Consider the following 12,922-nt stretch of genomic DNA (forward strand, 5'->3'; position numbering starts at 1 on the left):
AGCATTCTGCGTGTTTTTTTCTCCCATTATTATTTGGTCATGTTGAAAGCAACACATGCGTCAAAGTGTCCCATGTTTCCTCTCCCGGGTTCTAATTGGGCCCTGAGTGCTGTGCCTGGGCTGACATGTTAACCACAGAGTTGTCACTTCCTTTATGTGGCAGACTTTGGAGTGGACATTTGCTGAGTGTGAGGCACAATAAAACAACACTGGAGAGGACACCTTAATGCATCCTTAAACTGTAAATTGAGGTTTAAGGACTGAAGTGTTCAAGAGGGATTTTGGTACCAGCATGCACTCTGCAGTCGCACGATAATATCAGACATCTGGCTTGAGGATGTTTCGACTCTTTTGACTTCAGTACGCCTTCACAGCTGCAAGGGCTGGTTATCAATTAGTAACTCTAGACCACAGGTGTCAAACCCAAGGCCCGGGGGCCAGATACGGCCCACCACATCATTTTATGTGGCCTGCAAAGACAAATTTTGCATCGACTTTGTGTCATTACTGAAATTACAAATTCTCTTCACTTTAAAATAAAAATTAGCTATTGCTTGCAATTTTCATTACCATTTGTCTTTTTAAGATATTTGAACAGTTTTTACAAGTCTCTGATTTCAAAACTAGTTACTCTTCAGTTTGTTTTGTAGCTTATACTGTGTATAGAAGACGTTGACAATCATAATGGCCCTCAGAGGGGAAACTTTGACTACGATTCGGCCCAAAATGAGTTTGCCACCCCTGCTCTAGACAGTTCCTGAGGACAATGCCCGGATCCTGACGGGACGGTGGTGTCACAATAATCGACTTCTTCATGACCACGGCAAATCTTCTGCATATTCTGCTGCAAATTCAACTACACCAAGTCGACCCTCGCCGCATCCATAAATCTCCTCTTTGGTCTTCCTCAGGGCCTTCTACCTGGCAGCTCAATTTTCACCAATTTTCCGCTGATATAGCCACTCTCTTTATCTGTATCTCTACTGTATCTCTTTTCTAGCTTTGTCTACAAACCGTCCAATCTGAGTTGAAATCCCCGGAAGAGGGTTCCCGAACCCGGCTGAGCAAATCCTGGAAATACGACCAAGTTGTGCTCGGCAGGCAAGTACATCCATCTGAAGCTCGGTCGGCACTGTGCTGTTAAACGAGGGGCACACGCTAGATCGTTTAATGGCCTGTTGGTCTTTCTACTTTCGATTTCTCACAACTTCAATGGCTACATCTGAGGAAGTAGCCTGAGGACACAATTTGCAGTCTAAGCGTTTATCAATGTGCACTGCATTTCATTGAGCCAAGCGTGTACATACACTATTTTGCATTCCGCAAACCTTCTGTTTTACTTAACTGCGCCTCTCAGCTCACCCGCGTCATACTGAGGCCTAGACGCGTCGTCTGTTTGAGTCGCCAACCACGTCGCACTGCATCGGATCGCAATAGAGCTGGGTAAATAGAAGTGAATAGAGAGCCTCCATCAAGAGCAAACAAGGAGCTGTTAGATGACTTCGGGTCTTGTCTTGTTGTTTTAGAAGGTATGCTCTGCAACGGCAGCGCATGGCGGAACATTTGCCGATGGCGGCGGTTTAACGGCAGCATATTTTAAGCACACAAAAGCAGGTGAGCCTGAAAATGTGTGCTCTGTTGGCTTCAAAAAGATAAAAAAAAAAGACATGAATTTGCAAAGAATAACCCGCAATCTACATTTGGCTGGTCTTCAGCCAGGGACCTAAGTGATGTCCTCTGCTTCATAAGAAATGAGAATACGTCGGAAGGGTGCCTCAAAATGGAATTAGTAGGTAAAGGCAAAGTCAAAAGGAAAAGGGTCGATAGATTATTGCTCCAAATGAAGACTTGATCGGTAGGTTCCGCTACAGCCCAGATACATGGATCAGGATCTGAACAGAGAAATGCCCGTGGAATTGTAGCAGGGTGACGATCGATAGTAACTAATCCTTGCGCAACACACGTCGCTGCTCCCCAACCCCCCAACCAATGAGCCGTTTGAGTGTTCATTCTGTTTGACACAGTTGACTCGAAAGCTAACGACAGCGGCAGACGGCCAGCTGACCCGCCCCACCGGGACATTGAGTTTGAGGCGAGAGCTGCCCTGCTGCGCCCTCCAACCACTCCTTCAAGGCTTTAACGCGCTGTCACCCGACAGCAATTCGGGCTTTTAATTCCAGCGTTACACTGATAGCCAAGATAAAAAGTCATTAGGGGAGCAAATTCCTAGAATAGCCGTCAAATCATCACTTGCTGCCAATTGCGAGCCTCTTGAAGAGTATTAGAAAAGACGAGGTCATGCACCCCATCGCTTAGCGGGGAACAATATTAAGACGACAAGTATGGCAAGCAATTTGAGCGTTTATTCCATATCCTTGATATCAGACAATAAATGCTCAAATAGCTTGCCATAGACAAGTGACTTCCAGGCAGCCCGACTTCAGCCACTGCTCGTCAAAGCAGCCATACAAAATCAACGTTATGCCGGAGCTGCCCTAAAATTAACAGCACTGGAAATTACCAATTATTTTTGTATTGTTTCTGTAATGGTTCAAATACTACCATTGAATAGCTTTTTGGGTGAGATTGTATTTTTAATTATAGAATATAATTATCGGTGTGAAGCATGAATATCTAAATTTTACCCTCCAAATAAATTCAATTGCAAAGCATTGTCCAAACAAGATGCCATATTCTCGTTATTTACTTTTTTGAACACCAAAACCTGCTCAAAATGTCAGAAATGTGTCGATTAAATCAAAAGGCTGAAATTAAATCATTTCTCTATGATGCTAGACTGTTTGTCTTTTCTTTTTTAAATGACAGATGATCGAATCAATGCCTTGAACACACAACTGGACTATAAAAGTTAAGGTTAATACAGGACACTCGCTTCCTCCTACCGCTTATTGTTGAAAGCACTTGTCGCTAGTCAACAAGCTTCTGAGACTGTTGTGCGTGAAAAGGGCCGACTGAGTCAGCAAGACAAGACCAGAGTTTGCGCAAGAGTAAAACAAACATCATTATACATGAGGAATTAAAAATTAAAGCCGTGCCCTGCCCTGGCGATGAGCAAAACACACCTCGGGGTTGTATATTTGATATGCATGCAGTAGTTGTGCTCGTGAACAATGAAAAGTGTGTCCACCCAGATGCCCGTTTTATTGTTGCAGAGACGTTAATGTCTGCCGCGACTTCCTTTATGGCCCTTCCAACCAAACACGCCTTGCTCTCGTCCGCAAAGCAGCAGTCACACCCCGCCCGAGTTTGGAAAATTCATGGCATTGTATGACAATGCTCAGCAATGAATGGAAATAAAAAAGAAAATTGCTTCAATGGTGTTGAAAGATTTAAAAGGGAATATGTTTATTTCATATTGGGTAGTAATATTATTAAAGTACTCATCACAAACACAGAAAAGTTTTCCAAGAGAAACATTTTGTTTTGAAACTGTCATACTGGGCACATTTCTGGCCTGGTACTTTGAGGAAACCCAATTTAGGCATTTGACCAAATGAGCCTCGATAGGAAAGACGTATCGTAGGCTGCCAATATCATCTAACCCGTTCAGAGCGTGGCAGAAATAAAACTTTGATGATTATTACTAGAAAGGGGGATGCAAAGGAAAGTAACATTTTCAGTTCCTGGGAAAATTGTTAGGTTTGAAGCCCATCCAAAGTGAAACTGAAGTTGGCTACCATGTGGACCAACACAGATCTCTATTTAATTACCTGAATGCCGCTGTGCGGACAAGTTCAGAGACAGCCCCGGGCATGTTCCTGTTTGCCTTGCTTCAACTGTTGGTTCATATTAAGCGAGGTGCTACTTTGTTGTTTTTATTTTATTTTAACAGCGAAGAACATGCTTCTTTTTTGCGGCGCTGTTCTGTCCAATTGCTTTCGATCTTTTCAGGTTCATTATCACATTCATGTCAGAGGGCAAGGGCATAAATTATGTCCAAGATTCCAGAGGATAATGATATGGAAATTTCTCCTCTCTCAACCACAGTGCTTGCCGTTAGTATTCCCAGCCAACTTGCACAGAAAAAAAAAGAAAAACGTGTTGATGCTGGAGCTGACCCGAGTCATCCAAGTTGACGTCTGCGGGGATACGTGCAACTCCCATCCCATTAGGAGCTTAATTACATGGAATCAAAGTGTTTAATTAGGAAGAATCAAAGACGCTTATGTTTGATGGTCAACCATCTGCGAGCAAGCGGCGGCCTCGTCGCTCGGCTGTGCTGCCGCTCGCCCGGGGCTCCGCGCATGATGTTGAGGGAGATGCCGTTCCGGAGCAGCCAGTCAAGCTCAGAGCGCTGCTTGCTGTCTGAACCACATGATGGTGCTGTAGCAACGCATCTCTCCGGGGATGCTGTCCGTGGTTCAACGAGCCCCCAATGATGAATATTTACATCCCTCACATTGCTCCTCATTTTTTTGCACGATACATAATGACCCACGCTGGAATACATCGCACATGCACAGAATGCCAAGTCTGTCAACATCTTCAGATGTTTTGAGGACAACAAACTAGAGCAAACAAAAACTCAGTCACATTTTCTGGCCACCAAAGAAGAGCGACCCCGCCTGCGCCAGATGCTTCCAGAAGCGCACCTATTTATATTGCATGACACCTCCATTAACATGCATTGTGTTTACACACACTCGCAGATAATTGCGTCCTCTTCAGGTCACTATGTCGGTTATTTTTGCACCCCGCATGCAAGCTCAGTGATGAATTGTGGTCGTACTGCCTCATTTGTATAATGTATACTGACTGCGACACTTATTCATGAGTGGGAGAAGCTGAACATCCGAAATGATGTAAAAGTCACTTAATGGCAAAGCGGAGCAGCAAATCTCATGGAGCAAACTGTTTGCGAGGCAGCGCATCCTGCGTTAATCTAAGCAAACAGTGGTCAGGAGACCATTAGGCTGCTAATGTTTCACATTTATGGTCAGAGATTGCTAATAAAAGGTCGGTAATTGCAATAACAGTATAGCATGGTGGGTGTGCTTTGCATGTTTGCCAGGAACACGTGCACAAAACAGACACGTTAAGATAATAATGTCTTTATGTAAAATATAATTTAGAACAGCACACCTACTTTTAGGATATACATTTTGGATCTAGCATGAAAAAAAACCCATCATCTATGCATCCATTTTCGCAGCTTCAGTGTGAAAGCGACTCAAATGACGAAAGGGATAAACCTCAAAGCTTATAATGGCCACGGTCAAAAAGTAAGCTGAAGGAAAGCTCGTGTAAACTGGTAGGCCCAACTTTGTCATCATTCCTGAATGAATTTGTGCTACACACTGGTCTGCAGAGGCCTCTTATCAGGGAGCGCCAGGACAAATGGGAAAAGCAGGCCTTTGGCCGCAGGGGCCACGCTTAAATCGTCATCGGCGAAAGCCGGCGAGATCTCGTCTGCCTCAAATCTCAAGGTGAAGTGACGGCTGATGCAGTAAACGCGATTGTCCAGTGCCACGCACCGGAAAGTGGGGCACCGTATTAAGCGCTTGGTGGCGCACTCATACCACAGTCGAGCTACGGTGTGGTAGCGGTACACGCTGACCCCCAGCAGAGGGTTGACTTCGAAGCGATACAGAAAGGGTCCAACGGCCACTAAGTCTACCGTCCTGTCTTTGGCGCCCGCCATCAGACTCCCCCTCCAGGTGTTGTTCTTGGGGCTGTAGCGTAACAGCATGTAGCGAAGGCTACCTCCGGACACAAACAACTCCCCTTTGCAAACCGTCACGTGATGGGCCACGGCGAATGTATCGTTGGGCAGAGAGGCCACAAAATCCCATTTGTTGGATCGTGGATCGTAGCGCTCCACAGAGGAGAGGCACTCCCCACCAATGGCGTAGATGTAGCTATCCAGGGCGGCTAGTTTGCAACGCGGCCTGGCTTCATTCATGGGACTGATCTCCTTCCAAATTTCTGTCAGAGGATTGTAGCAAAACACTTGATTGGATGGTATCAGTTGACTTTCGGTGCCTTGGCAGCCCACGGCAACAAAAAGGTAGTTATCCATTGTGCACATGGCACAGGCTTTGCTTATGACTTCCTCTGGAATGGAGCAAAGTTTGTGCCAGGAGTTTCCGCAGTCGTCATAGTAGTGCACAGAACTCGGGTTCCTTCTCGGCATCCCGCTGTTCCCTGAGCAGTTGAGGGAGTCCATATCTGCCACCATAATGAATGTTCTCCCTCTTGTTCGCCGCTTCCTGATTTCTTCCCGCTCAGCTTCAGTAAGTCGCCCATAAAGGTCAGGATCCAGGAGTACCAGCAGGTAGTTGTCGGACATCACTTCAATGGCCGCTTGCGCTACTGACCTCTGACCATGATTTTTGGCCAGAAAAAGGGCCTCCAAGCAGTTGCCAAGATTCAGTTGATTTTTTAGGCTTTCCACATCTGAATGGCGTACCGAGGGACTCCTTGCTACAGCATCTAGATGAGACCATTTGTTCACATTGTTTGTGGAAGGTCTGGAGGCACCAGTGTTGGTTGAGCGATAATTGGGTGGACCTAGACTCGGCAGGTCCGACTGCTCTGCAGCAGCTACATAGCTCTGTTTTCGTAGGGGTCCGGATGTCATGGATTCCTTCTGCTTTGTGTTCCTGAGAAATAATGCTTCCTCAGTAATGTTAGGTTCCACGAAAGGAGGAGACTCTGTGAAGAAGCTGCTATTGCTTCCATTCTCTGTTTGTCGTAACTTTCTTTCATTCTCCCCCAACATAATATTTGGGTCTGTGCTACAGTGAGACGAGGATTCCACATAGTAGTCATAAATCTTTCCACGCACTACCTGGTCTCCCAAACTGTTCGGCACCAGCTTAGCATCCTCCACCTTGACCTCTGCCTTGGATAGAAAGCTGGAGTAGACGCCATGTCGCTCCAAGTCCTGCCTTAGTTCTCTTCCCACACCCAAACCTACGTCCAACTTTTTTAAAAAGCGAGGAGATCTTCTTTCTTTTGTAGTCGCTAATCCACATTTTGCTGGTTCGGGAAGGTTCATAGCAGTGTCATTCGATGAAGATATCTTTGCTTCTTCGCTAAAATGTTGATCACTGTGTGACAAGCTACATGCCTCCTGGGTGGGATTAATTTCTCTCGTTCTTTCCTTGGCGTTAGATAATGGCTCATCGGTGACGGTAGGTCCGAGTAGATTACCATCAGTGTCATTAGGCCGCAGGGTTGTCTTGCATCTCTGGCAAGTCTGCTGTCGCCTGACGGGACTTTCCTCCATGCTCCTCGAGCTGTAGAACCTGTAGGCCAATGACACGAGAAGCACTGTCGCGACAGAAAGACTGATTTTCAGTAGCAGCTGCATGTTGAATTGGACTCCAAGAAGGTCTGTGATAGCCATGGCAGCAGCAGGAGCGACGGTTGACTGATCCTTTTGTCAACGCGGGTCAACTGACAACTGTATATTGGCTGGTTTCCATTGCAGAAGAGCTCAGATGATTTGATGACTGCTGCTCTTCGCCTCCAGGTGTAAAATGAAACCTGCCGAGGAACATTTGCATTTCATTGTAGGCGGAGCTCAGGTCGGTCACGCAACACCTGTCGTGAGTCAGGTGCTGATTCAACACACTGGAGCACACATTCAATAAAGATCAATATTTGGCTGAGACATTCATTACCTCGTTTACCTCATGAAACGAGACAAAAAGATCTAGGTGCTATTTTTGTTGGTGCAGCTTTTACTTGCCGTGTAGCCATTTAATGTTTTATCATCAACGGACTCGTTGTCCAGTCCACAGCTTTAGCTGCAAGTGGAAAGTCAGGTTTAAATAAGGGGTGTATCAAATACTTAGGAACCAGGATACATTTGTTTGCACAGTTATGCCACAGTGGGCTCTGTCAGAAAAAAATGAGATAACAATCATGCAGACCTTGGTAGACAGTCGATGATGCGAGCATTCGCGGCGGAAATTGACAGCTAGATCAATTTTCAGAAGCTGAAGTACATAGAGGTCCGCCAACGTCAGGCTGTCACGTGCCACTCTGATGTGCTCGAGTGAGGTTGTAGTCCACGGGAAAACTTGACTCTGTGGGAGGTCATAGCCTCTTAAAAGACTCAATAAAATCGTTGGAAATTGAAGCCTTTGACCATGAGTCCAGTCTGTAACCGAGAGGGTCTATGGTTACAAAATATGGAAATTGAGGATGATCATGCAAGAACCTGAAAAAGTTGTTTAGCTGCCCCAAGTCATCAAATATAGTACTTTCTTAGCGGTTGAAGTGGAAAAGGAAGGGCCAGTGTCAGCGATTCCAAATGGTCATTGTTTTGTCATGTGATAATTTCCAGATAAGTACATCAAGGAAACTAAAGTCGTCAAGCCCAGTTCGACTTGTGAATAATTCACAGGTAGGCCTTTGTGACATTCTGCTGATTGTCTTGATCTTTGTCCTTAGCTCGGATGAGCAGTTCAGACCAAGATGAGGATGACGGGATAGTCTGCTTGAGAGGCCGGCACTTTCTCCTCCTTCTCATAATGATTGATTATGCATCATAAACATGTTGGGACTCCATTTTTAGGTCAATTTAATTTACATTTGTATTCAAATCTAACATTTATCTTTTGTACCGCTTATCCTAACAAATAATGGAATTTTATAACGATGTACCCTTCCACATCCAGACATTTTGCAGTTTCGACATAATCCTGCGTTTCCTCCTTTTGCAAGAGTGGGCGATTTATACGACACTTTGAGAGTCAGTGTGATTGTTATGCTACACGTAGCTTTACCAAGAGTCACATAATCTATCTTTGAGGGTGGTTATTTGACTGCGCATGCTCGTTTTGCCCCATGTGTATAAAGATACCTCACATAACCTCCATAAGCCGCCTGTGACTTTAATAACCCGAATGAGTAACATTTTGACTACACATGTCCGTGATTGTTACAACATAAAAAGTTTTACGACTCACACAACTTTAATAAATGCTACATGTAAGTTTAAAATACTAGCTAGCATTTTTTTTTTTAAATTTTTTTGAACAATTATTGTTATGCCATACATATCTTTGACTCAAAGAAACCTAGCATTGTGCGTAAGATGTAATTTGCAAAATAAAGCTGCATAGAGGCTTTTTCAGTGAACACGTTTATATTTGTTATGTCACACATAGCTCAAACCTGCCCTTCCAAAACCGACGTCATTGTTGGGGCTTCATTTGGGGCTGAAAAAAATTGTTGCCTCCCATCAGATGCTTTCTCTTGCTTGTGTTGAGCCTTGTGTAATCAAGCTACAGAAGTAAACCTTTGTTTGCTTCACTCAGAATCTAAAACAAACCATTTGCCTCTAGATATTACAGGCTTTTAGGTCCTGAGCAGCTTTGATCAAATGTTGCAAAAATGGAGTCATATGATGTGCTCAAACGGAATCATATAGGACTTAATAACACACACGATAAACTCAAATTTCCACATCCGCAAATGCAGTTGAGACTGCTTCAATCTAATTGTTTTCCCATTTTTCTTATGAAGCATCAAAAGTACCTCTTGAATTCAAACTTATGATGAGCTGCAACCAGTGCACTCCACTTTCCTCTCAGAGCTCAGGCCTCTTAATTTGGCTGTAATTATGTTGGAAAGCAGCTCTCCACCTCACAGGGCCATTTTGCAGCGTTGTACTTTTGCAACGTTAGCTTTTACAACGAGACTGTCTAGCGGACAAATATCCCTTAAAACCTCACCAGTTCACGATTTAGCTTAATTAAGGTACTGTTAGTTCATCAGAACAAATGCATCATCTTTTTGTCAATTTTTTTGTATACTTGGGGTGTATTCAGACCTGACTATTTGGCCCACTTTAAAAGCACCAGGGTTTGATTCTAAACAAATCATGTTGTGGATTAAAGAACGGACTCTGGTGCGGTTCGCTTCAGGTGTGAATACAAACAGTGTAGATCCGAACCAACTCTAAGATAGATGCGCATTTTTGGGCTTGACAAGCCGGCCTGGTCATTGCTGTCCAATGGGAGCACATATCGTCACAAGCGTGGATGTGTTTAGAAAATATACTTCACTTGCACAATGTACAGTCTGAATGGGAATCGCACAAACCGCTTTTGGCCCGGACCAAACGTGGACTAAAGGATTTTTCAGATCTGAATACACCCTTAGAGAAGTCACAATTATTCGAAAAACACACAAACACGTCGTAAGTAAAGCCAAGGCGTGTCAGTTTGATCATCTCTCCACTTTAATACAGGTGAAATGAAACAAATGCAAACAACCCTGTTTTATCAGTCTGGCGTGGGGAGAAAACGGCGGCTAGCGTGACGCGACTAATCCCGGCAAACATCCGTGAGAGAGAGACAGAGAGAGAGACAGAGAGAGAGAGAGAGTGAGAAAGAGAGACAAATTGTTACACACACACTCACACAGACACACACATACACACAATGTAGGTCACTTAAGATAGCATGACACAAGAAGACAGCAGCAGTAGTGCCGCAAAAAAAACAAAAAAAAAGGAAAGAAAAACCAAATTAAACTCACATGCATCACAATCCTGAACACATTGGACATTTGTGAGTACACTTCCAGTCAGACTGGTATATACGTATATCTAAAAAAAAGTCTAATGACCTACAGAAAAAGCAGTTCTTGTTCTGTCAGCCAATGTTTAGCGCTGATGGATGAAGTTCAAACGGCTCGGCAAGCGTCCTTTACCACGACCCCATATAACGTCTTTAATCATCTGCATTATTTACACTGATGTACACAAAATACACTCAAAAACAGGAGACTTTTCCCCCCATTGCATTTAAATTCTTTTTTGTACATTCTGAGCCAAGAAAAAGAGGAACAAAAAAATAAACAAACTAAAATAATAATACTTGTATTGTGTATAGGTTGCTCTGTTGAAACGTCTGCATTGTCCCCCACCCACGCCATCCACCCCGCTCCCTTGTGGTGCTGATGGAGCAGATGGGTCTGGCGGCTATTCTTTATTTGGGGAGGGGGGGCACTTTTCACCAAAAAATACCCCAAAACAAAAAAATCAAATCCGAATGCCATCTTAACAGTTTGAACAAATTTTATTGGTCAACAGGCAGACGTGAGACACGAAAGAAAAAACGTGGGGAAATAAGGAGGGAGCTTATCATGTTTAACATGTTGTTCTTTAGATAGAGTAATGGTGGTTATTTTCGTTTCAAAAAATGGGAAAAGTGCCGTTGGGTGGCAGCACCGTGGCCTCAACAGAAGCTTTGTTGACGGCTAGAGAACACTCGCAAGGTTGTGGAAAGTAAGCTGATGTTTGCTTGTTGTTTTGAATGTCTGTGTGTGTTTGAGAATATGTTGAGTGTGTCGAACAAATGTGTGCGAGTGCCAGCGTACGGGTTTTCACGTCAGTTCCACGGTCACTGTGAGGACCAGAGCTATCCACGTGAGGCCGCCTATAGCGTTCTTGTGAGAGACTCCACCTGGAAAAAAAGGAAGCAAAGTTACTTTGAGACTGTGACAAGAAAGTGCCTTTATTATGCTTTGTGTTTTTTCCCATTTGGTATTTTGGTGGGCGGGCATCATTAGAACCCTGTAAATCTTAGAAGCTTCGCAGGCACACGGTCTACAAGGCAGAAAGAGGAACTTGCTGGCGTCAATGCAGGTAATTGTTAGTGACGGGAAAATGAAGCTTCACATTTGCTTCATGAACCAGTTGTATTATTATTAATTTTTACTCTTTTAGATGTTGGTTTAAAGCAGGGGTTTTCAACTGGTTTTGTCCAAGGGACCACCATTATAACCAAGAGGCAACTTGGGGAACACTGCTTTGGCGGAATATTGTTTTATTTTTTTCACCGAAAGAGGATAGACCTATACAGGCTATTTATTTACATCTGTATGTCTATTTTGGAAATCTCAGCTACATTTGACATAATTTGCATAGGCAAATGATGTGTCACGATGACTATGCATGATGTCAATCATGGCAGGGGACATTTTTCTTCCCCATGCTTACTTCCTGATGGAAAAGTTTCCTCCCATACATTAGTCTTTACTGCAAAGCGTTACGTCAGTCACTATGGCGGAACGCTTTGAAAAAGTTGCCTCTTCATATCTTTTTACCTGCCATGTTGCTCAAACTTGACATTTAATATCTCCTGCAAGCAAGCCCAATAAACTGCTTTCATATTCAAACCAACAGTTACGCATCATTAGCGTTGGTTCAATCACCCTCTGTAGGCACTACACATTAACAATGTAAATGAAAGGGTAAGCTCTCACACATAGTCATTTAATGAGAGGAGCGCTCGATGAAGTGGCAAATTCATTTTAATGAACTGAATGTGTAATCGCAGCATAATCCCTTTTGCACATGTGTGACGGCCACATTTGTCGCTGTGCATCGTGGGAGCGGCTTTAACGAGCAGATGGCGAGCTGAGACGACAGTGAGACACAAATCGACGAGAAGGAACCGTGAACAGACGTCAGCGCTCACCTGAAAGCGGACGTGCTAGTGAAACATAACTACATTTTAGGGTAAGCCTTGCATTTTTGCAGTTCTTTTTCACAAATGTGCCGATTTGTGTATTTCCTCAGCTGGTAAACTCTTTTTGTTAGTCTTGACAATGCCAAAGTCCTGTCTAAATAGAAAAAGTCATTTAGTAGCTGTTGTAAAAGAATCACAATGGACCCCTGCTGTTCACGAGGGAAAGCCACTTGGCAGACCCGTAAACAGCGTAAATCTGCCAATAATTGACTCACATTACAAACGCGTAGCTATTGGCGCTGTCAATCTTTGTAGCTAATTATTTGCACAAGCTTCTGTAATTTATTGCAACATTTACTACATCTACTTAGTTTCACAGATTGTTCTAATATCTTTGATTGATCCTTGAATACAATTCTGGAAGTGTTGAACAAAATACTCACAAGTGACTCAGCTTTACAGACATT

The 12,922-nt window shown here is 43.8% G+C and overlaps 2 protein-coding genes across 3 annotated transcripts in view; both read right to left on the bottom strand.

The window, feature by feature from the left end:
• Positions 1 to 3,564: 3,564 nt before the first annotated feature.
• Positions 3,565 to 7,484, bottom strand: klhdc7a (kelch domain containing 7A). Its single transcript, XM_085924261.1, has one exon. The coding sequence runs from the start codon at positions 7,370 to 7,372 to the stop codon at positions 5,312 to 5,314; it is 2,061 nt and encodes a 686-aa protein (XP_085780387.1). The 5' UTR covers positions 7,373 to 7,484; the 3' UTR covers positions 3,565 to 5,311.
• Positions 7,485 to 10,221: 2,737 nt separating this feature from the next.
• The window catches only part of igsf21a (immunoglobin superfamily, member 21a), a 101,598-nt gene continuing 98,897 nt past the window's right edge, over positions 10,222 to 12,922 (bottom strand). For both annotated transcript variants that reach the window (XM_085924180.1, XM_085924179.1), the window contains exon 10: positions 10,222 to 11,447. In XM_085924180.1, the coding sequence (XP_085780306.1) occupies positions 11,368 to 11,447 (80 nt within the window). In that variant the 3' untranslated portion in view covers positions 10,222 to 11,367. The remainder of the gene's footprint in view (positions 11,448 to 12,922) is intronic.

This window comes from Syngnathus leptorhynchus, chromosome 11, assembly GCF_054491065.1.
Source record: "Syngnathus leptorhynchus isolate UIUO chromosome 11, UIUO_Slep, whole genome shotgun sequence".
In the NCBI taxonomy this organism is placed as follows: domain Eukaryota; kingdom Metazoa; phylum Chordata; class Actinopteri; order Syngnathiformes; family Syngnathidae; genus Syngnathus; species Syngnathus leptorhynchus.

Bases quoted from the DNA above. Each gene is read 5' to 3' on its own strand.
- klhdc7a (XM_085924261.1), bottom strand. From the start codon at position 7,372: ATGGCTATCACAGACCTTCTTGGAGTCCAATTCAACATGCAGCTGCTA.